This window comes from Panthera uncia, chromosome D1, assembly GCF_023721935.1.
Source record: "Panthera uncia isolate 11264 chromosome D1, Puncia_PCG_1.0, whole genome shotgun sequence".
NCBI classification, from domain to species: Eukaryota; Metazoa; Chordata; class Mammalia; order Carnivora; family Felidae; genus Panthera; species Panthera uncia.
In genome coordinates, this window is record NC_064808.1 from 11,355,103 (window position 1) to 11,379,544 (window position 24,442).

Here is a 24,442-nt window from a genome sequence, read left to right on the forward strand (position 1 = left end):
ACCTTAGTTTTCCACGTGGTCCCACCTACCCTGTCCTTTCTCATTCCGAAAACAAACACTTAAAGCAGATACAAAAGGCATCATCCACCCCGTGTTATAGATGAGGGGACTGTGGCCCCAAAGGCCAAGGGTCTTATATCACTGCAAGGGGGAAGCGAACCCAGCACATTGGGCTCCCCAACAAGTACCAGCTTTGGCCCTACTCTCTAAAGACAAAAGAGATAAACACATTTTATATGAGAGAAAACTAAGATTCAAGTTGTCAAGTATACTTGGAATCTGAACTGCGGTTCATTTTCTCCCCTCTGCCATTGCCACACTCACCTCCAGCAGGACCGATCCAGAAGACTGGGCTGGGCGGGAACAGAATGTGGTGTCTAAGTGGGGCTTTCGGGGACCAGAGGAATAAACATCTCCCACACCTACAGCTCTCAAGCCCCAGCATCCACAGTTACACCTATTAATAAGTGCCTGCCTCTCTGCCCCATTCTGGGCATTCCAGGAAGGGAATTAGACCAGGGCAGGGGGGTGTGTCACTCATGGGGGTTCTCTAATCAGGCCCTACGCTGCTGATGAGGCTTCTCTGATCCCCAGAGGTGAGAAGCCTTCAGCGAAGGGCCCCTGCAAAGTGAGCTTTCTCAATTCTTCCCCATTCAAACTTTGTCCTCTCTGGAGCCCCCAACCACAATGTAATCTCATGTGGGGGCTGGAGGGGAGATGCGGCTACATTCTGTTCTCTGAGGAGTTGTCCTTAGAATGACCCTTTCGGACCAGTATCATTGTGGGAGCTCAAATGAGATAAGGGATTATGTGATGGCCCAGCAGCCTGCAGACTCATTGCCTTAACATTAATAATCTATACAAGGAGGATTTGGAGCCATGCCCAGCACGCCACTCTAGCTTTACCTAGGGTAACTCATCTACTCCCCACAACAACCCACTGAGGTAGACGCCATTATCGTTCTACTCTACCGGTGAGGAGGCAGAGGTGAAGTAACCACCCGTGGTCACACAGGTAGTAAGCGGCAAGCTGGGATCAGAACCAGGGGAGGCTGGCTCCACGCACCTTGCTCCTAACCACCATTCTGAACTCCCTGATGTACCACTATCTAGGACAGAAAATTCGGGCAATGTGAAAAGAGTATAAAGTGAAGAAATGGAATCCCTATTATCATACCACTCCAATAGGGATTGTTAACAGTTAGAGGGGGAAATACTAGAGTGTATTTATTTAGCACATAAGTTCTGGTATAGACTGTGTGGATTCAAATCCTCCTCTGGGTTGGGAATTTAAGTGGGTTATGTCACTTCTCTAAACCCACCCCCGGGGATGGACATCCAGGTTCCGGGTGATACATATAAAACACACAGAACAGGGTGTGGTATTATTAATATCCTTCCAGAATTTTTTCTATGGAAATTTATATGTATTTTTAAGAATCAGGATTTTGGCTGGCACATTATTTCTATACTGTTCATCGAGGTGAGTTAACCAGAGAAAATGTAACTGTTATGAAGTCACTCAGGTGGGAGGGACCTGTGGTCCACAACAACACTGTGGAAAGTCGTGAGGTCTGTCGTTGGGCAGCTCATGGTGTTGGGGCCATTGAATCCCATTCCCTGAGTGTCGATACCCAAAAAGTTTAGGCAACCACAGCAAGAGAAGAGCTAACGCCCAAATTTGCCACAAAGGTGGTGATATTGCCCTTGTCTGATGTAAACATATGCACTTGAACGATCTCAAAGGTAGTCATGATAACCTTGAAGGCAAAAGACATCCCCAAATTTTCTTGAATGCAAAAGTCCTCAAAACCCTTGGGTAGAGGAGACACCCCATGGGGAATGGACATATATTATATATTTTATAGAACATTTTAATAGCCTTAACCTTGACAGAAAAGGAAGTGAAACACATTGATGCAATTTAGAAACCTTAATAAAGACTGTGGTATTTCTTGTCGCTCTACACAGGCTCTACACATGTACCTCCAATGCTAAGCCCATTCCATCCTCGAGACATGACATCTCCCTTCCATTCATTCCATTCCTTCCTCAGTTCCCTCTCGTAGGCTCCCCTTGCGTTGTTTTATTGATCACGGCTCATGTAGAGAAGGCTATTGATAATCATTTAGGCAGGTCCTCTCACTCGGTAACCTTGCTGAACTCTTATCGTTGTTAGTTTGTTATTTTGGAATTTCAATATAAATAAAATTTTCTGTGCATATATATTTTTTTAAAGATATATGGTATTTCTTATCCTCTCATGGAGAAAATTTATGTCCCCAACACTGCTGTCCACTTGGCATGATATCCTGAGCATTTTCTACCCTGGTGGTCATATGAGGTACATTTGATTCATACTCCCCCCACCTCAATATTTTCTAGAATCCCCACCCATTCCACAGAGATGCCCTAGTGCTGAGCCATCATTTTGCACACCCAGCCTGGTCACAGGACATGAGGCAGCACCACAGTGAATTGGCTTCTGCCCCAAAGTGCTACCTCTCAACTCACTCCCACCTCCCACCCTCCTCCACCAACACAGCTGGATGGCTATGCCCTCCCTTCTTCTGTTACTTTGTATGTCCAATGCCAACACCCACCACCAGTGAAGCTGCCCTGCCCACCAGGAAGACCCATTATTCCCTTAGGGCAAGTTCCAGACAGGTCCACCCCAACCCGGGCCAGTCGAGGACATTTTACATCCCTGAGACTGACTCTGTGGGGGTCTGAGTTGGGGAAATTCCTTGGCTTGCCATGTAGACCAGTGGCCCTTCTCAACCGCACCCCGTGGAACCCTTCCAACAAAAGAGAGAATTGCGAGATGCTTGCATTTGAACCCTGGCTTCCCACATCCAAAATATCCTATACACCTAAATGCTTTTGGTCCCTTTGATATTTTCAATTTTTTTTTATTATAAAATAACAGTAACATGACCACAGACCTTTGTAGATAGTAATGATGATTTCTGTAGGGTAACTTCCTAAAAGCAGAATTACGGAGAGAAAGGCATTTTCATTGGTAAGGGTCTTTATACAAATCAATGAAACTGACTGTAAGGTGCACCCCAGCACTCCACAGTGTATGAGGGAAACTGTTTCCCAGCACCTCACTAATACAGGTGTGATGATCTTCTTTTAAACATTTTGTGATTATGAAAGCAAAAGATAGCTCACCGCGACATAAATTGTAATTTTTTAATTTATGGTGATGTTAAACATTTTTCATATGTTTAGATACTTATTTCTTCTTTCGCCAATTTCGTGCTCATATACTTTGCCCATTTTCTTTTCTTTTTTTTTTAATGTTTATTTATTTATTTTGAGAGAGAGAGAGAGAGGAGAAGAGAGAGAGAATCCCAAGCAGGCTCCACGCTGTCAGCACAGAGTCCAAAGTGGGGCTCGATCTCACAAACCGTGAGGGCATGACCTGAGCTGAAATCGAGAGCCGGCCACTTAATTGATAGCCACCCAGGAGCCCCTTGCCCTTTTGTTTAATAAGGTGTTTGACTTTTCTAACTGAATGATAGAAATGTTGACGATTCCTCCTTTCATCAGTTTGACAAATATTTGAGCAGCTAGTATATGTCAGGAACTGTTCTAGATGCTGGCCATACAGTAGTGAACAAAAGAGATTAAATTCCTGGCTTCATGGAGCTCACATTCTAATAGACAGAGAAATAGCAGAAAGTAATATTATAAACAAATACAGTAAGATGATGTGATAGGAACCGTCTCGGGTAGTGGCAGAGAAAGGGGACTCTTGAAGTCAGAAATGGTCTCTGACATGACATTTACACTAGGACCTGCATGAAAAGAACACACAGGAACATCTTGTTTGAAAAGCATTTCAGACAGAGGGAACAGCAGGAGCAAAGGCCCTGAGGCAGGGATAAGATGGCCTCTCAAGGAATAGACAGAGGACAGTAGGAGATGACCAGGGGAGGTACACAGAGGGCAGATCCTATAATGATCTCACAGACCAAAGTAAGAAATTGGGTTTTTTTTTTTTTTTCTGAAGTGCAATGAGAAATCAAAGGAGGGCTTTAATAGGGGAATTTTAGAACCTGATGTAGGTATTAAACAGTTTCTCTGAATTCTATGTGGAATATGGATTATGGGGAGGCAAAGAATTATGGCATACACACCATGGAATATTATTTAGCCATAAGAATAAAGGAAATCCTGCTGTTTGCGACCACATGGATGGACATTGAGGGTATTGTGCTAAGTGAGGTAAGTCAGAGAAAGACAAATACTGTATGATATTACTTATATGTGGAATCTTAAGAAGGTTTACTTGTATGGCATAGGAAATACAGTAAATGGTGTTGGAATACGGCTATATGAATCACTATGTTGTACACCAAACTAATGTAACATTGTGTGAGGCATCCCATGGTCCGTGAGGGTTGATATGGGCTGCAGAAGGCCAAATCACTTGCCTGGAGGCAGAGCTGAGCCCAGGGTGTAATTCATACTCCAGAGCTGCGATCAGACTAGACTCCAACTGAAACTGTATCTTTGCTCAGCTAGTTTCTGCTTCCTTGATTCCCTTACAGGTTCCTTCTGTGATTGCTCCCTCAGTGAAACAAACACTGGCCCCCAGACCCCTGTCTCCCACCTTTTTTTTAAATTTTATTAATGTTTATTTATCTTTCAGAGTGAGAAAGAGAGAAACAGAGCACAAGCAGGGGAGGGGCAGAGAGAAAGGGAGACACAGAATCCGAAGCAGGCTCCAGGCTCTGAGCTGTCAGCCCGGAGCCCAATGCGGAGCTTGAACTCACGAACTGTGAGATCATGACCTGAGTCAAAGTCAGAGGCTTTACCCAACTGAGCCACCCTGGTACCCGTTTCATCTTTTTTTTTTTTTAAGGAACCCAACCTAAGACGTATCTTTTTCCAAAAGCGGAAACAAAAGTCCTAGGTTTGATATTAACAAGAACAACAACAATAATAATTGTGTAATACATCAAAGCACTCCAGATCTTTCCAACCTGTCGCCAAGGGAAGAAGGTAATAAATACTATATAATCACCCACCTCCCCAAGATCCCCAGGGGATGTTTAATGGAATATTATCATTGCTGGCATATTCCCCCTCCTTTTTCTCTATCTTGTCCCCATGGTCACTCTCTCTTCTACAGGAAATGCAGTTCACATACTCCTACCACATAGTTCTTTCAATAGGTATTTAATTACAAGAAATGATAATAAATACTGTAATTGGAAACGCATTGGAAGATAGCATTCCCTGTGCTGCCAGAAGTCCTGATCTGTGGCCACCTTCCTTCTCTGGATTCTTGTTCCATTCATCATCCACAATGGCAAGAACCACCCCAGCTAGGCTGAATGCTTGCTAATTACCAAGAAGTTTTATCCCTGGCGTATTCTTTCAGAGTGAATGCGGCACATGGCCTCTCTGAGACCCTGCTGCAAGAGTTTTGATCCTACATTAATGAGTAGATGAAAGCATATACGGCAGGGGAGTGATTCTACTGAAGCAGAACACACGTTAATTGGGGGAAGCAAGATGGATTCTTCGGGAACCTACTGGGCAGTAAGACTAATCACCAAGGAATGACCAAAATTAAGGGCAAAGGTGTGTGGTTCTAACACATGGAGGGTGGGTTTCAGAGAACAGGGAAGAGAGGAGAGCTGGAATAGCCAGAGAAAGCTGCCCACCGAAACTCTGGAATGGACCTTTAAGGAAGATGACCTAACAAGCCACTCATGGTATAGATTCAAGAGCAGCATGTTTGGACCACACTAGCCTCATTCCTTCCTGAACCAATAACCCAATCTTCCTAATGAAATTGTGAACAGGTCACACAGCCAGTTTCCACCCCCTGAGATGGGACTCAACATAAGGTCTAAGGGGAGGGGGGGAGGGGTGCGGTATACAGGGAACTTGGCCAGGACTCCTCAGAGTTCCAATCCGGGCACTACCACTGACTGCGACAGCAGGACACCGAGGGGCAGTGGCAAAGAGGAACCAGCTTCGTTCCCTACAGGAACTGCAAATGAGCTTTGAGACTAACACGAGTCAGGAGTTGCCATGAAATCCCACAAGATTTGTCTTTACCCTCTGCGCCGTGTGGAGAGGACGAGATAATGAGCCCCTGCCGCAGTGGGCTGTCCCTCACAAGGCTGGCTCTTCCTGGGAGTCCCGAGGCTGTCCCAGTTACCGACACGTGATTCGGGGACAGCCTCTGTGCACAGCACATCCCTCCCACAAAACCATCCCCCAAAAGCATTTTAAATATCTCGCTGGTTTGCTTGGTAAGGAGAAACCTAGAATCTGCCAGCTACATTCATCTGTTTGAGCAATCCCAGCTGCTCTCTACAAAATGCTTAAAGGAACCAGATCGATTTGGTTCCAAACCTCAGATGAATCCAACTGGATTATCCCACCAGGTAACTAAGATATAATTGTGACCTTGGTGATGTTGTGAGGACACTAGCCTGGACGTAAAGTGCACACAAGCTAGAGAAGGTGAAACTGGTCAAAGAATCCGCCCACTGTCACCCAAACCCGCCATCTAATGGGACCATGTCCAGACTGGGATTTCAGATCTGGTGTGAAAGACACAAGTAAGATTGAGTCTTTTTTTTTTTTTGATTTTTTTTTTTTTTTAGAAACCCATAGCTGTAATCTCTTTGGGTTTGTGCATCACTAAATAAGTTTTATTTTTTATTTTTTTAAGTTTATTTATTTATTTTGAGAGAGAGAGAGAGAGAGATCACAAGCAGGGGAGGGGGCAGAGAGAGAGGGAGGAAAGAGAGAATCCCAAGCAGGCTCTGCGCTGTCAGCACAGAGCCCGATGTGGAGCTTGAACTCACAAACCACAAGATCATGACTTGAGCCGAAATCAAGAGTTGGACACTTAACCAGGGCACCTGGGTGACTTAGTCGGTTAAGCATCCGACTTTGGCTCAGGTCATGATCTCACCACTCGTGGGTTCGAGCCCTGTGTCAGGTTCTGTGCTGACAGCTCAGAGCTGTGTCTCCCTCTCTCTCTGCTCCTACCCCACTTACACTCTCTCTCTCTCTCTCTCTCTCTCTTTCTCCCTCTCTCTCAAAAATAAATAAACATTAAAAAAAGAAAGGAGCTGGACACTTAACCTACAGAGCCACCCAGCCTCCCCTCACTAGGTAAATTTTAGAAAATATATTCCGCCTAAGCGTGAAAGCATATCATATTTGTCTTTCTCTGACTGACTTATTTTACTTAACATAATACTCTCTAGCTCCATCCACGTCATTGAAAATGGCAAGATTTCATTCTTTTTCACGGCTGAGTAATATGCATATATATATATAGGCATATATATATATATGTGTGTGTGTGTGTGTGTGTGTGTGTGTAGTATATGACCACATACGTATAAATAAGATATATATATGGGGCGCCTGGGTGGCTCAGTCGGTTAAGTGTCCAACTTCGGCTCAGGTCATGATCTTTCGGTTTGTGAGTTCAAGCCCTGCATCGGGCTCTGTGCTGGCAGCTGGGAGCCCGGAGCCTGCTTTGGATTCTGTGTCTCTGTCTCTCTCTGTCCCTCCCCCACTTGTGTTCTGTCTCTCTCTCTCCTTAAAAAAAAAAAAAAAAAAAAAAATATATATATATATATATATATATATATATACACCACATCTTATTTATCATAGGGAAGAAAAAAGAGAGGCAAACCAAGAAATAAACTCTTAACTATGGAGTACAGACTGATGGTTACCAGAGGGGAGGAGGGTGGAGGGATGGGTGAAATAGGTCAGAGAGGTTAAGGAATGCACTTGTGAGGAACACCGCGTATTTTGTCTGGAAGTATGGAATGACTACATTATACACCTGAAAATCATATTATACTGTATGTTAACTAACTGGAATTTAAATAAAAACTTAAAAAATATATGTAAACAGTTTCATGGGGCAGGGATGGGGGACTAGACTGCAGAGCTTAGACCCATGACTTCACTGTAAATCACTACACTTCCCTGTGATTACTCTGGAGGAGGGATTCATCTTACATACTAGAGCTTTGGCTTTGGAATAAGATAGACCTGGGTTAGAATCTGGGCTTTTAGGGAGGGCCTAGCTGGCAAATTTGGTATAGCATGAGACTCTTGATCTGGGGTTGTGAGTTAGAGGCCCATGTTGTATAGAGATTATTTAAAAAAAAAAAAAAATCTGGGCTTTTTCACTGACTAGTTGAGTGACCTTGGACAAGTTACTTACCTCTTCACATTTAATTTCCTCCAGGACAAAATATTGCCTGTTTTATGGGTCATTGTGAGGATTATATGAGATAATGTATACAGGATGTTTAACATCCTGATCAGCACAGAGAAGTTGCTCAATAAATGGATACCAAGATTAGGAAGAGCACCCCAATTCTGGGCTCGAGGAGACCAGGGTTAAGATCTAAATATCTTTGGGGCCTCTGGGTCACTCAGTCAGTTAAGCATCGACTCAGATCATGATCTCACAGTTCATGAGTTGGGGCCCCGTGTCAAGCTCTGTGCTGACAGCTCGGAGCCTGGAGCCTGCTTCGGATTCTGTGTCTCCCAATCTCTCTGCCCCTCTCTGCTGTTTCTCTCTCTCTCGCTCTCAAAAATAAACATAAAAAATATATATATATATATATATATATAAACAAACATCTTCTTTTTCCAGCTGTGAAACCACAGGCAAAATATTTAATGTCTGTAAACCTCAGTTTCCTCTACTATAAAATAAAAACAAATATTTTCTCTTCTAATGCCATCAGATTGGAATGAAATAAACCCCTCACGGTGCTCAGCGTGCTTCCTGACTCAGGGCAAGAACTCATAAATATTGACAATAATATCTTTAGACCAATCCCAACAAGGTGAGGAAAGTTAACTTTGTGGAGCTCCTTCACTGTCCCAGGTGGACACAACCTCAGCAAGAAGGAGAAACAAGAGTTAAGGAGAAGGTTCCAAGTGAAAGTAAGCACAAGATTTAAGACCCAGGTCCTTTCTGAAGGCTTCCTCCTGGGTAAGATCGTCTCTCTCTCCCCATCCCCTCCAGAGATCTCATATTCATCTGTGTTACATATTATAATCAAAATGTATCACAAGTAATAATGTCAACCCATAAGTGTCCCTAAGCCTTCCTAAAATGTCTGTTGGCCGTAAACCTTGGCTTTCCCTCCTGGAAGCTGTTCTGGGTTCAGGGAGTTTGTTGCCATCCTCTCCTCTGAGCCCAATCCAAGCTGCTGGTGCCCCAACCCCCTTCTTAAACAAGATCACACAAAACTGGGTGTGACCAGCTGGTTCTGAAATTCTTCCTTCTGGGAAGTATTCTGGAAATTGCATTTCTAGAAAAAAAGCAAATTCTACCACATTAGGGAAAAAATCCATTCTAACTTTTAAAAAAAAAATTAATGTTTTTATTTATTTTTGAGAGAGAGACAGAACGAGTGGGAGAGGGGCAGAGAGAAAGAGGGAGATACAGAATCTGAAGCAGCCTCCAGGCTCTGAGCTGTCAGCACAGAGCCTGATGTGGGGCTTGAACTCACAAGCCATGAGATCATGACCTGAGCCAAAGTTGGACACTCAACCAACTGAACCACCCAGGCGCCCCCATTCTAACTTTTCAAAAACCCATTATTTATTTCCTATTTTATCATTGAGCAAATTGGGATTATAATTGGTTAAGCAGTTTCTTCAAGAACATACCAAAGGAGGGATATGGCCCAGCTAAGTCTGCCTTTACCCAAAAAGAAAGAAAAGCCATGAACCACCAAAAAACTCCAAAGTCAAACTTAGTCCCCTTTCCCCATGTAAGTTGAGTATTTGCCTAATAATCTCAGAAATGCTATGATTTTAACAGTTGAGACTTGGGTCTGTAGAAAAAGTAATTTGCTCCCCTAAGGGGACAGCATGATGTGAAGCAAAGACCACAGAATTTGGAGGTAGAGAGTCCCAGATTCAAATGTTGCTTCTGTTTCTTCCTAGATGTCTGGCAAGTTGGGTAACCTCCTTAACATCTCTGAGCCTCGCTTTGCTCATCCATAAAATAGCCAAGGCTGTACCCAACTGTCAGGGCTGCTGAAAGGATTAGAGTCGAAGTATGAGGTGGACCCTAACGCATGTGGCACAAACCCAGAGTGGCTGCAGCTGTAACCCAATGACCTGGGCCACCTACTCTCCAGTCATGTGCATTGAACAGTCTTATCTCCGAATCAAAGGGAACCCCAGGACCTCACCACAAGATGGACAGAAAACGGTGTATGATGATTTCAGAATTAGAGATTGAGAAAGATGTTGAAATTAGCTGAGCTTTGCAGGAAGGATCTGATTATCTAAAGAACTGCAGAGAGATTCTTTTCGTTTCATCAATCATAAAAATGCAGTTAAGTATGGGAAAGCAGCAAAACAAATTCATAGCAAAGAGCACAGAATTTGCTATCAAACCACTATCATTCAGAACCCAGCTCTTCCACTTATTAAACTAGGTCACCTTAAACAAATTCATCTCCCAGAAGTTCAAATTCCTTACTAGTAAAAAAAAAAAAAAAATTAAAAAATAAGTAAGACAACAACCCTCGAAGGGCTGTTTCCAGGATACAATAAGATGATTTTTACAAAGCCTCACCATCTTTAGCAGAATGGTTAAGCAAATGTGCTGTAAGCATACCAAGGAGACCATAGCAAAATCAGAAATAAAAAACTAGGCTTACCTATATGACATGGACAAATCACAAAAACATAGTGCATATGGGGAAAAAAACAAAACAGGACTTACAGCACAAGATCATGTATACAAAATTTAAACCGCACCAAAATCACTGTTTTTTTTAAAGATACACGTATTTTTAAATCAATATGAAAGGACGAAGTGTAGGAGGATATATATTTTGCATACACTAGATTGCGTACCTGTGAGGAGCAGGAGGAGGATTGGGGATGGAGAGAGAAGGAGGGAAAAATAATAAAGTGAAAAAGAGCCTTGCCTTGATCAATAATGATGATTTATCTGGAACTGGCAAGTATGATTACTCAATTTCAGACTTAAGATCCCGTAAGTAACTACAAATCACTTGAAATAGTGCCTGCGTATTTTATTTACTCAGTAGTTTGTAGCTAAGGAGTATGCAGGTTATAATAGGAAAATCCTTCCAAAAACCTCATTTAACCCATATACCTAGACATACGCATCATGATTTGTGAGAGATGTAAAAACTTCAATGATCATATAGCCTAGCCCCGCCATTTTGCAGAATTGAAAGTAAAGTCCAAGGAGGAAAAGTGAATTTTAAAGGTTACTCAGCTAGTTAGTGTCTGTCCTAGAGGTGACGTTGAAACTGGCCGTACAAGAAAGCCTTCCAAAGATGCTAACTCATCTCCAGACCTAGCTGCTGGAGTCAGGTGTGGGGAACAGCTTCAGGAGACCATGTTTTATATGATGTGCCAGTGTCTCTCTTTCACTAATGACCTCTGATTCAAGCTGGAGGAGGCTCCCAAGATTAAAATGGTAAAGACTAGGGGTACCTGGCTGGCTCAGGCAGAAGAGCATGAGACTCATGATCTCAGGGTTGTGAGTTCAAGCCCCACATTGGGTGTAAAGATTGCTTAAAATAAAAATAAATAAGTAAACTTAAAAAAATAAGTAATAAATACATAAGGTAAAATAGTAAAGGAGCACCTGAGTGGCTCAGTTGGTTGAGCATCCGAGTTCAGCTCAGGCCTGATCTCACTGTTCATGAGTTCAAGCCCCACGTCAGGCTCTGTGCTGACAGCTCAGAGCCTGGAGCCCACTTCAGAGTCTGTGTCTCTCTCTCTCCCTCTCTGACCCTCCCCCACTTACACTCTGTCTCTCTCTCAAATATAAACATTAAAAAATTTTTCAATGGTAAAGATTAAAGAGAAAGACTGTTATTTTTTTTTTGTTATTACTGAGATATAATTGACATATAACATTGTGCAAGCTTCAGGTGTAAAGTGTGTGGTTTGATTCATTTATAAGCTGCGATATGATCATAGTGTTGGCTAACATTCCGTCACTTCCCATAATGATCAAGTGTTCTTTTGTGGTGGGAACAAGTAAGAACCAGTCTCTTAGCAACTTTGAAGTTTGTAACACAATATTGTTGGCTATAATTCAATGTCTACAATACAATGTTGTTGACTATAGTCACTCTGCTGTACATTAGATCTCCAGAACTCGTATCTGCCAGTTCCAAGTTTGTACTCTTAAACTGCATCTTTTAATACCATCTGACTAAGTAGTTTTTGAATACATGCTGAATAATTACGTCACAAGAAAAGAAAGCACATCGGTGGGTAACATGAGGGAATACTCAACATGAAGAGCAGATTCGTCGTCCTCCAACTTCTGAAATTCTTTTATGAGAAGAAGGAATTAAATTTGCTGTGCGTGTCTGGAAGGGGGAAAACTAAAACCAATATGTTGAAGACGAAGAGAGAGAGGAAACAGATCCAAAATGAGCATTAACGGGTAGAACTGTCCACAGATGGAGGTTCATACAGTAGCTAGATGACCAAGCAGAAGGTACGTAGTACAGGACACTTCAGCATCCCATGGGGATTAGGACACTTGCTGACCAGGTTCTTTCCAAATCTGAATCTCTGTGTCTCTTGTCTTCACAGGAATTTCCAAATACAAACCCAAATTAATTTGAATCAGAAACACCAGCTCAGGGCTCAGCTCCAAAAAACGTGGAAGAAACATAGATGCCCACGGAGACTCGGCCACGTACAGGATTTCCCAAAAACAAGCTCTATAAGTTGGCCCAGAAATATAAAGCTAACTTCTACCATAGAAAGAATCTGTCCTTCAATTCTGGGATGTTGTTGTTGTTGTTGTTGTTGTTCATTCTCACCCTCAGATCAATTGTCTATATTGAATCCATGGACGCGAATAATCTTACTATGGTAACAGAGTTCATTCTCATGGGCTTTACTGACTACCACATGTTGGAGATCCCCCTCTTCCTGACGTTTCTCATTTTCTATATCGTCACCCTTCTGGGGAATGTGGGGATGATCATTCTGATCCAAGTGGATGTCCAACTCCACATGCCCATGTACTTCTTCCTGAGCCACCTCGCCCTGCTGGATGCCTGCTACGCCTCGGTCATCACTCCTCAGATCCTGGCCACACTGGCCACAGGTAAGATGGTCATCTCCTATGGCCAGTGTGCTACCCAGTTCTTTTTCTTCACCTTCTGTGCAGGCACAGAGTGTTTCCTGCTGGCAGTGATGGCCTATGACCGCTATGCTGCTGTTAGCAACCCACTGCTCTACACTGTAGCCATGAATCCTAGAATTTGCTGGAGTTTGGTGGTGGAAGCCTATGTCTGTGGGATGTTAGGGTCCATTGTGCGTACCACATGCACCTTCACCCTCTCCTTCTGTGACCACAATCAGATCAACTTCTTCTTCTGTGACCTCCCGCCCCTGCTGAAGCTCGCCTGCAATGACACAACAAACACTGAGATTGTCATTGTCTTCTTCGGCAACTTTGTGATCTTAGCCAATGCTTTGGTCATTCTGATATCCTACCTGCTCATCATCAAGGCCATTCTGAAGGTGAAGTCTCGAGGTGGCAAAGCCAAGACTTTCTGCACATGTGCCTCCCACCTCACCGCTGTGGCCCTTTTCTTTGGGACCCTCATCTTCATGTATCAGCGGAGTGGCTCGGGCAAGTCCCTGGAGGAAGACAAGGTCGTGTCTGTCTTCTACACTGTGGTCATTCCCATGCTAAACCCTCTGATCTACAGCCTAAGAAACAAGGATGTGAAAGCAGCCTTCAGAAAGGTCACTGGTAGACTCCAGGTATCCCTGAGTGTGTAGATATGAGTGATAGGACCTTACCTCCTGGTCCATTTTCTTCCCATATCAATGTATCCTAACAGGCACCAGCACTCTATGCAACTTAGCCCCACAAATAGAGAGAAGGTAGATGGGTGTCAGCAGGCACACAAGAAAAACTGCAAATATGGTAAAATTCATTTCCAGCAACCCCATGGTACTTTCTTCTTCTCCCCATCTTACACCTCCAGCCCATTCCTTAGCATACAACAGTCTTATAATACTGCCTGATATCTTCACTTACAGAATGTCAGGGGTCCAGGGGGCCTTGAGTTTATCTCATCTCACCCCAAGTCTTTGCAGCTGTCCTTGGCTTTCCCATCCTTTCCTTCTCATTTTTTTCCTCCCATTAATACAGCCTTTTTCTATGTCAAAGATTCTATCTGGGGATTCTAGCGATCAATGCTAAATAGTCTTTTGTCTTCTTTTAATAGATGAGTGACTGATCACCTCAGCAAGCAGGGAGTGCTATATAAGACAAATCTGAGTCTCTAAGTGGCCAAGGGAAGGGAGTGTTTGAGAAACAGGCCTTTCTCCTCACCATTCTAGTCTCTGGTCACTTTCCTTCTTGCTCATGCCACAACAATGGAATTTGCAAGCTGCCTTTCCACCTGATCACATCCCACTGGCTTTGCTGTTCCTGCTGTGTAAGGTTACTCTGACATCTCCAAGATGAACTAAAGCCACCTTACCTTTGGCTCCTCAAAGGCCAACTCGCTGGTTTCTGCGGGACACGACGCATTGCTTCTCCTCTCTATTCCCATTGCCTGCCTTGTAGCAAGCCTCCCATTTCCAGGAACAGCAATGTTAGAGAACAAAGACAGGTATAAGGAAAACATTAAACCACACATTATCTTCGCTGGCAGAAGGTTTAGTAAGAGGGGGAATAACTAAATCCTCTATTTAGTTAAAGAGACCACAAAAACCCTTCAGGGCAAATTCTGCTTTGCTCCTTAGGGAACTCACCCCAAACCCAGAGTCCGGACCAAATGAGCTCTCAATAATTACTTTTGAACGGATTTTTATGGCACATGCATGGTCTCATTTGAGCCTCATGGAAACTCCGTAAAGCAAATAAGAAAGACAGGGCTGAATAGAAGATTCCTATTTTGCAGTTAAGAGAACGCTTTCTCATAGTCCCTTTGGACCTTTGCTTAAAGTCTCTTTGTTCAGCATATACAGCAGGAGACAAGGCACAGCTTTCAGACTCAGGCTTGTATCTGAATCCCGATTCTCCCACTAATTCACTGTGAAATGTACCATAAAGGGCTTCATTTCTCAGATCTTAATTTTCCTCAGGTCTAAAACAAATGTAACAACTCCTAATTCAAGAGCATATTGTAAAAATTAAATGAGGTAAGGGGCGCCTGGCTGGTTCAGTCAGAAGAGCATGCAACTCTTGATCTTGGGGTTGTAAGCTTGAGCCCCACGTTGGGTATAGAGCTTCCTAAAAACAAATAAATAAACTTAAATTTAAAAAAAAAGGTAAAATCTTAAACTAAATAAATAAGTGAGGTGATGAATAAGAAATCTCCTAGCATAAATCCATTGCTCAGTATATACTGTTCTCTTTCCTTCCCTTCCCTTTCCCTCACTTTCACCCCGGACCTTGCCACAATCCCATGGCTGTTAACAAAAATGAAACAGATCACAAACAAGTAGTAGTGAAAGATAGTGAACTGAGGAAGATGAACAATTCAATCTTTTCACCCAAGAAATAAAATGAACTTTGGTGTTTAGCTGGGGTGGGGTGGATTTATCTGCACCCCACATGGTCAAGGATAACCAAAAGATGTCTTTTCGTTGAAGAGATAAACACCCAGTCAGTCAGTAAACCCCTCTGCTGAACTTTGATTTTATGAGAAGTTGGTCCTCTGTGGCACTCTGTATGGGAACAACCATATTAAATGGACCATATTAAATTTAAATTCCGTATTAAAATGGCCCATTGCCCTGCCTAGAGTTGATTGGTTCAGAAATAAGCACCTGACCCAGCGTAGGTTTGATTAAAAAATAAATAAATAAATAAAAATAATTCCTGGGCATTTTGAAGTTGAACATGTAAAACAGATGCAGAATAGGTGACCAGATTGCCCAAGGTAGAGAAGTCAAGAAAGACACAAAAATGAAGCAGTTATTCAAAGAGAATCAGAAATAACAGACTAAGGAGGAACCTTGAAATGTTCCATTCTGGGCTTTCCAATGCAGCCGCAATAATTTTCTTGCTTCCCTTAAGGCACACAGGGATCCAACAACGAATTCCCCCTTGAGGACTAGCTCAAGCTTAGTCATCAGGTTCAAAGGATTCCATACTTCTAGAACTGGAACGGGGAGGAGTTCTTCAGCATATTACAGCAGATCCACACTCATGGACACTGATTTTATCTCCACCCTTCAAATAAAGAAAGGACTGGGTCTCAGTACCCTGGATACTTCTATCGTACTCCCTTTATAGGAGAAACTTTCCCGCCCAGAGCCCTTTGCTTGGGTAACCACTGTTCTGGCACTTGGTCTTGCCCTTTGGGTGATCGGATCAGACTAGAATAAGCCCCTGACCCACATTTCATCAATTCATGAACAAAACAGAGAGCCATGAGGTGTCCTACCGTTATACAATGATTATTAAGCAGGACCAATAAAGTTATCTCCCTCTTGAGGATCCAAACCGAAAAATATGAGAAAAGCTAAGTTATTTGAGAAACAAGACTCAGAAATTATAATCAGAGATGACAAAAATGGCTGAGTCACGTTAATGGGCAGACCAAAGAGAAAATGCACGAATGTCAGATGCTAAGGAGGCAGCAATAAATCTGGTCCCTAGTGCTGCATTAGATCTTTCAGGCCTTGAATTATGTAATTATGATCCAGGCTGAGTTCTAGGGCTCTCCATAGGTCCCCAAGAAATCCCTGTCTCCTTTTGAAGCATAAGAGAGTCTTAGCCATGGACTCACTTTCTATTAGATCATCTGAGTGGGTCTTTGTTACAATCTGAAGGACCTAACAACTCATTGCCCTCCCTGGGTCCTAACAGCAAAATAATAAAAATGATACCTAAGTCTTACAGAGCACCTATTACTTGCCAGAACTATTCTAAGAACTTTTATATGTATTTAACAACCCTGTGATGCCTTAGCAACCCTATGATATAGACGCAATTGCTATCTCCACATAGAGATGAGTAAACGACGACACAGAGAAGTTAAAACAAGTTTCCCTAGGTCACAGAAGCCACGTAAGACACAGAAGGCCATGATTTGAGCTCAGGATATCTGGCTCCAGAAACTCCATTCTTATCTATGATCTTATATCACCTGTGGATGCCATTTTATCCACAACTATCCCTTTTTTGGTACTGAATCACGTAAGGGAAAGTAGCTTTACTCATTAGGCTCTTTCTCCAGGAGCCAGAAAAAAAAAATGGTTTTCCTGCTTCGGAACTGGGAGTCATGTGAAGAACCATTCAAAGACCAATGGAGAGGTCTCCACAAGATGAAATAAAATAAGAGACCACTTTAACAAAGAGAGTGCCTTACTTTTCACAAATGTCTATCCACCTGCAGGGTCTTGGCTAAGCCACCAAAGGAAAGCTGGGAGAGATTCCATGTAAAGTTCATTCCATGAAGATTCGTTCAGAATCTACACTGAGCTGGGCGGAAGAGACCCTATTCTCTGTGACAACTAAGATGTGACCAGAGCATTTAGGTCAGCATCGGCCATAAGGCTTGTCCCAGACAAGGCAGCTCCATTGATGCTTGAGAGAATGAGAGTGACACGGATTCTCAGATCTACCAGCCAAGCAGTGCGTCCAAGTTCTCTGCATTCAACTTCTCTGAATAAAAGGAATGAGGTCAGGAGAGACTCATTTCTCCTTCCCAGCATCTTCTGCAGACCTACAAAGGAGAAACTGTACAAATCATTCTTCCCCCATTATAAATCTGCAGGACTTATTCTTTATTTGGGTCTCTGTTGAAGTGGCGCTTCATTTGGGAGAAACCTTTTCTGGCCACCTTATCTAAAATGATAGCTTCCCTACTGCTTATCATTTCCCATCCCCCTACTCTGCTATTTCATTCTTCAAGACACTTCACAGTACTTGATATCTGCTTGTTTTTATCCCTACCCCCAGTAGAATGTTTTTTTTTTTATCACCACCCCCATGGACTCAAAGACTGTCTGCTATTTTTAGCACACCTTCTGACCCACAGTAGATGCTCAGTAAATGCCTGAGGAAAAACACGAAGAAGATAGAAATGAATAGGGTTTCCATTTCTGGCAATATGGTGGACTAGGGTTTTTCTGACCAACCTCCCCTCTGAAAATCATGAAAAATAAAAAAAACGGTGGAAAGACACTAAGAAATCAAAGGCTAAACATTCGAGAGAAAATAAGAACCTTAAAACATAAGCAGAGTATTGAAACTATGTTTGCAATCAAGAGCATCTCCCTATGAGGATATATTAGTTGTCTGTTACTGTTAATTGATAGCTTAGGGGTGCCTGGCTGGCTCAGTAGAGCATGCGATTCTTTTTTTTTTTTTTTTAATATTTTTTAATGTTTATTTATTTGGGGGAGTGAGAGAGAGAAAGGGAGAGAGAAAGCGCAAGTGGGGGAGGGGTAGAGAGAGGGAGACACAGATTCCGAAGCAGGCTCCAGGCTCCGAGCTGTCAGCACAGAGCCCGACACGGGGCTCAAACTCACTAACTGCGAGATCATGACCCGAGCTGAAGTCAGACGCTTAACCGACCGAGCCACCCAGGCGCCCCAGTAAAGTATGCAATTCTTGATCTCGGGTTCATGAGTTCAAGCCCCATGGTGAGTGTGGAGCCTACTTTAAAAAATATAAATAAATAAATAAATAAGCAAGCAAGCAAATAAAGAAAGAAAGAAAGAATTGGGAGCTTGAAGCAGCAAACCTTTACTATCACAGTTTCTGTGGGTGAGGGATCCAGGGACAGGTTAGTGGGATCGGTTAGTCTCCGTCTCAGGGTCTCTCACAAAACTAATTAAGAGGTTGACCAGGGCTCCCGTCATGTTGGCAAGAGTTGGGTCCTTCCCTACTGTTGACCAAATATGCCCATTACTTGCTACGTGGTCCTCTCCATAGTGAAACTTAAAACATGACTCTCATCAGAGCAGGTGCCCAAGATAGACACCGTGCTCTTTTTGAAACCTAATCTCAATAGCGACATCCCACCCTCCCCCCTCCAAATGATTCATATTATGCAGCCGGGACTGGCGATACAGCCAAGCTACTTTTCCCAGCCTCCTTTGCAGCTAAGTATGGACATATAGCAGAGTTTTTAGCCAGGAGGATGCTTGAATAATTGGTGTGGACCATTTCCAAGCCATGCTCCTTCCCATTCTGCTAGTTTGAAGCAACTGAACAGAGTGACCTTGAAAGCCACAGGTTAGATGCCACAGAGGCATCTACAGGAATCACTACTTGGAAGACCAGCAATGGCCCCCACTCTGTCACTAGCTGTGAAGCACTGTCTCATCTCATCCTGGTTTTGTTAAATCCTGTCCATACTTTTTTAAATAGTGGTTTTACTAAGCTCTCCTCAAATTGCCCAATTGAATGTAACAGGGACCCTGTAGGGACCCTGACTGATGCAAGTCCTGTACCTCTCACCAAATAAATTCAAATAGAATCATTATATGGAAGAGTTTCTTATATACAAAACAAAAGGCATTAATCATAAATTTAAATATTCCTAAACGTGTCAGTATTCATTAAAGAGGTTCTGTTGATTAAAAACATGATTAAGAAGGTGAAAACTTGGGGTGCCTGGCTGGCTCAGTCGTTGAGCGTGAAACTCTTGATCTCAGGGTTGTTAGTTCAAGCCCTACATTGAAACCTACTTTAAAAACCTAAAAGAGAGGTGCCTGGGTGGCTCAGCCAGTTGAGCATCTGACTTCAACTCAGGTCATGATCTTGCAGTTCATGGGTTTGAGCCCCATGTTGGGTTCTGTGCTGACAGCTCAGAGACCAGAGCTTGCTTCAGATTCTGTGTCTCCCTCTCTCTCTTGCCCTCCCCCCCACCTCTCTCTCAAAAATAAATAAACATTAAAATTAAAAAAAACATAGAGTGAAACTCCAGCTTATTTAAAAAAAGAAGCTGAAAGGGGCAACTGGGTGGCTCAGTTGGTTGAGCCTCCAACTTTGGCTCAGGTCATGATCTCACAGTTTGTGAGTTTGAGCCCCGCGTTGGGCTCTGTGCTGACAGCTCAGAGCCTGGAGCCTGCTTCAGATTCTGTGTCTCTCTGCCCCTCCCCCACTTGCACTCTGTCTGTCTGTCTGTCTCTCTCTCTCTCTCTCTCAAAATTAAATAAACAGAAAAATTTTAAAAGAAGATGAAAAATCAAGACACAAAATGGCAGAAAATATTTATAAGGTATACAATCACAACTACAATCTTGCGTGTGTATGCATATACTTAAAAGTGATTAAGAAAAGATAACACACTCAAACAGGCAATTCACAAATATCCTTATGAAGAGATGCTTATTCTCATTAGTAATCAGGAAAATGCTTATTAAAAACACAGTAGGCCCACTAGATTAGGAAAAATGTTAAAGTATGACACCACTCTATTGACAAATATATGAAACAAGTAGTGTAAGCTAGTTTAAGAGTAGTATAAGATTTTGTAAAATATTTTGGCATTAACCTTTAAAAATCAGATACACATAACCACTGACCCAGATATTTTAGTGACCTACGTATGCACAGTAGAGAAACTCTTGCAAGTGCCTGTCAGGGCACAGGTACAAAAGTGTTCATAAGGCATTATAATAGCACAAAATTCAAAACACTTGTCTTTAGTTTTTTGCTCTTCTGGTCCAAAGTGTGGATGTGATGGCTGGAGCCTGATAGCCATTATGGACCATAAGCTAACCTTGTTAGTGATACATGAATGGATCATGAAATGCCTCCCCCTGCACCCTCCTTTGTTACTGGTACCAATTTGCCACCAGTAAGGTGATCTTCCTGTTTCAAAGTTACGTACACTGCACAACTGCACATTACCCCACAGAATATTCTGGAAGGCAGGTGTTTACACTAAAGAAGATTTGGTGCTCAAGACCCTGCCACGATATACAACGGAAAAGTAAGCAGTGTGTGGCCCGCTGAGGGCTGAGGAACTTGTATATGGGATCCAGTCAGGCTTTCCAGAAGGGGTGAGGCTTGAACTGGGTCCAGCAGGAAGCATCCGTGAGCAACAGAGCAGACTAACAGGGACGCCAACCTGATGGAACACACCATAGTTCCGTGGTCTCGGTCTCCTCCTCCCCACCAAAGCCACCCTCCCCCATCACTTCTCACCATACCACATGACATCCAGCTGTCAGCCAAGAAGTTTAGTGGCCTCAGAAAAGACACACAGCCCTCTGGGTCTGTTTCTTCATCTGTGATGTGTCAACGGAGTCCGAATTCTTTCTCGGTTTTTTTTTTCCCCAACCCCGGAAGAAGTGACATGAAGGTGATAATGTTCATTCCCTGAGGAGCATGGGAAATGATGTCACTCAGGGTCTGCCACTTATCCTCCTGAGCCTTTTAACCCCCAGACCTGTTGTTTTCTTCCTTAGATGGAGAGAGAGGGAATGTAATACCCCCAAGTCAGCTCTGACTGCAAGAGACTGCCTTCTCCCAGAAACGTGAAGCCGTGCCCCCTCACTTTGTAACTTGCAGGCAAGTCCCGGCTCACATGGCCCCCACTGTAAGGGAAATCATCACAGTGAATCATGTAGAGAAAGAGTCTGTCTTCCACTTATCATTATCATCTTCGTACACCAGTACACAAGCATCATCCTCGGTGATATCTATAAATAGATGTTAAAACCACCCGAGGAGTCAGTTGGATCAGAAAACTCAGTGACTCAGGAACAAGAGGATCTTAATTGGGTTGTTTGGGCATGAAAGCAAAACAGCGAGCTGCCCGGAGGACCTGTAGGTTGCAAGCTCTGAATTCCACCCAGCGATGCTAGATAAACCGAGCACACAGCCTGGCTTTGCTAGCCGCTGGAAACCTTCAAAGGTGGGTTTCAACATATGCACAGAGCCAGCCTAAGACGATGAGATAACGGTGTTTTCTATCGTCTTCAGATCGCCGCAACAGCAAATCTCCTTGGATCTGCAAAGAAAACAGAAAATTCCAGCAGTGCTTCGTGGAAGTCTTTCACGGCAACCAAAGGTCATACGTCTTTGGTCTTCCTATGCGGTAATGTACGTCTTGTAACTACGTTGGGAGATCACATATATTCCAGACCAGGAAATGGGCTTTCCACATTTTTGAACATAACTTAAATTTTTTCTGGGTGACCTTTTGGACAAGTCACCTTCCCAAAGTGTCAACTCTGTCTTCTCTAAATCAGGCCTAGGGATACGTATCTTGCTGATGGTTGCACTGATTGGTAACAAATATGTCAAGTGCAGGCAACAAGAGTTGGCATTCAGATATTATTACTCCCCTGACACCCACACCGCTGAGTAACAAGTCTTCAGAGCATGAACCGAGGATGGGCCTGGACCCCACTGGGGAGGCTGTGGCAGCTGCCGAGGTCAGAAAGGAAGACACTCGTAATAAGCAGCTTTTGAGAAGATGATGTGGAAATGAGTGCCACGGGAAGGAAGTTGAGTGAGGGAGGTCCCTACACCCGGCCTTTGGGAGTCCCAGCCATCCTCCCATCCCTATGGCCTCATCCTGGGCCTGCCAGTTCTGGTTTGTTCTTTAATGACTCCTCGGCCTTTCCTGAGGCTCCAAATAGGACACCAGTGTTGAGCCCCCCAACCGGGATAAATTGGGGAGGGAATGCTTTCTGACACACTGAGGAAAAGTTACTTCTTCTCGGGACTTCGATTTTCCCCTCTGCCCGATGAGGAGAACACAGTAGACCCAGTGCATTCAAATCTCTTTTTAACATTGGAACTCCCTTTCCAAACAAAATAAAAGAAGCACCTGGTTGTTTATAAGAGTTCAAGGAATTGCTGCTTTGTTTGAAGCTGGGGCTGAGTTGGCAGCTCTGGGAAGGCTGGGGCCTCTGAGGAACAGGGCTGGAAAATCACAGAACCACAACAGCAAGGTCCTTTCCAACTCCGGGTTCTGTGTGTCTGTGAGGTCCAAGGTCTCTGGTGCTTTCAACAAGTGTGGAGGGGAGCATGTGAGCCACCATTTTCAGTGTCTCAGGCTCGCAGAGCCTATCCTGAGGGTCGTGTGCACATTGACCCCCAAACACTGGAAAGAAAGAGAAAACCATCACCCAGATACTCACCTGACATAATGCCACATTCAAATGGCAGGCATTGGACAAACATGGATGCAGAAACCAGGAGACAACAGCTAATAGCTCGACGTTTCAAGGAATGTTCTCATTGTGAGGTTTTCCCATTGAGACAATGTCTTGAATAGATGCAGGTGGGAGCTACCACTGTCCAGGAGAGAGCGGCCAAATGAATGTGTCCCTTGAGGTTAAAAAAAAAAAAAAAAAGGTCAATTAGGGCACGATGGTGTCTATTCCCCGGTTGTGTAAACTGTTGTATTAAGTGTTGTGGGGCTTCTCCAAGGGCTGGACAGAAAGGTTATGACCATTCTGGAAAAAACAGTGTTGTGATTGGCCAACATGACAGCACAAATCCTGTTAAGCAGTGGGATATTGCCATAAGTCTATAAAGCATATGATTGTTTAGAAATCTGAATTCACTGATTATTTAGTTCAAATTATTGAAACTTTGGGAGTAATATCTTTTTTAAAAAATTTTTAATGCTTACTTATTTTCAAGAGAGAGAGTGCAAGCGGGGAAGAGCCAGAGAGCGAGGGAGACACAGAATCCGAGGCTTCAGGCTCTGAGCTGTCAGCACAGAGCTCGACGCAGGGCTCGAACTCACAAACCGTGAGATCATGACCTGAACCGATGTTGGCTGCTTAACCAACTGGGCCACCCAGGTGCCCTTTTTGAGAATAGTATGTTAACAGCCTTGTTATCTTATGATTCAGAGACAGGCATAGCAAAGGAAGAGTCCTCGGAGAACGTTCTAGTTAAGCATGTCATACCTAAAACACAGGCTCCTTATCTCTAAATCTCCATGTCTGTGGAAAGAAGGACAGAGAAAAACTTTATGGCTAACTAAGGACGGAAAATGCTGCCATGAAAGAAGGTGTCACTGAGTCATAAAAAAATAATAGATTTGGGTGCCAATTCAGGATGTCTACACTAAACTCAGTCCAAACTGAATTTTAAAAACAGGGCAGGTCTCAGAGAAATGTCACCACAGCAGCTCCATTCCACTGGGTGTTGTATGAAAGTGATGAATCATTAAATGCTACTCCCAAAACCAATACTGCACTCTCCATTAACTAAATAGAATTTAAATTAAAAACATTTTAGGGGCGCCTGTGTGGCGCAGTCGGTTAAGCATCCGACTTCAGCCAGGTCACGATCTCGCGGTCCGTGAGTTCGAGCCCCGCGTCAGGCTCTGGGCTGATGGCTCAGAGCCTGGAGCCTGTTTCCGATTCTGTGTCTCCCTCTCTCTCTGCCCCTCCCCCGTTCATGCTCTGTCTCTCTCTGTCCCAAAAATTAAAAAAA

At 43.4% G+C, this 24,442-nt stretch overlaps 1 protein-coding gene across 1 annotated transcript; it reads left to right on the plus strand.

Moving 5' to 3' along the window:
* The first annotated feature begins 11,909 nt into the window (after positions 1-11,909).
* Positions 11,910-13,920, plus strand: LOC125933382 (olfactory receptor 9I1-like). The gene has a single exon (XM_049646395.1). It carries the CDS (start codon positions 12,718-12,720, stop codon positions 13,837-13,839), a length of 1,122 nt encoding a protein of 373 aa, XP_049502352.1. The 5' UTR covers positions 11,910-12,717; the 3' UTR covers positions 13,840-13,920.
* Positions 13,921-24,442: the final 10,522 nt, after the last annotated feature.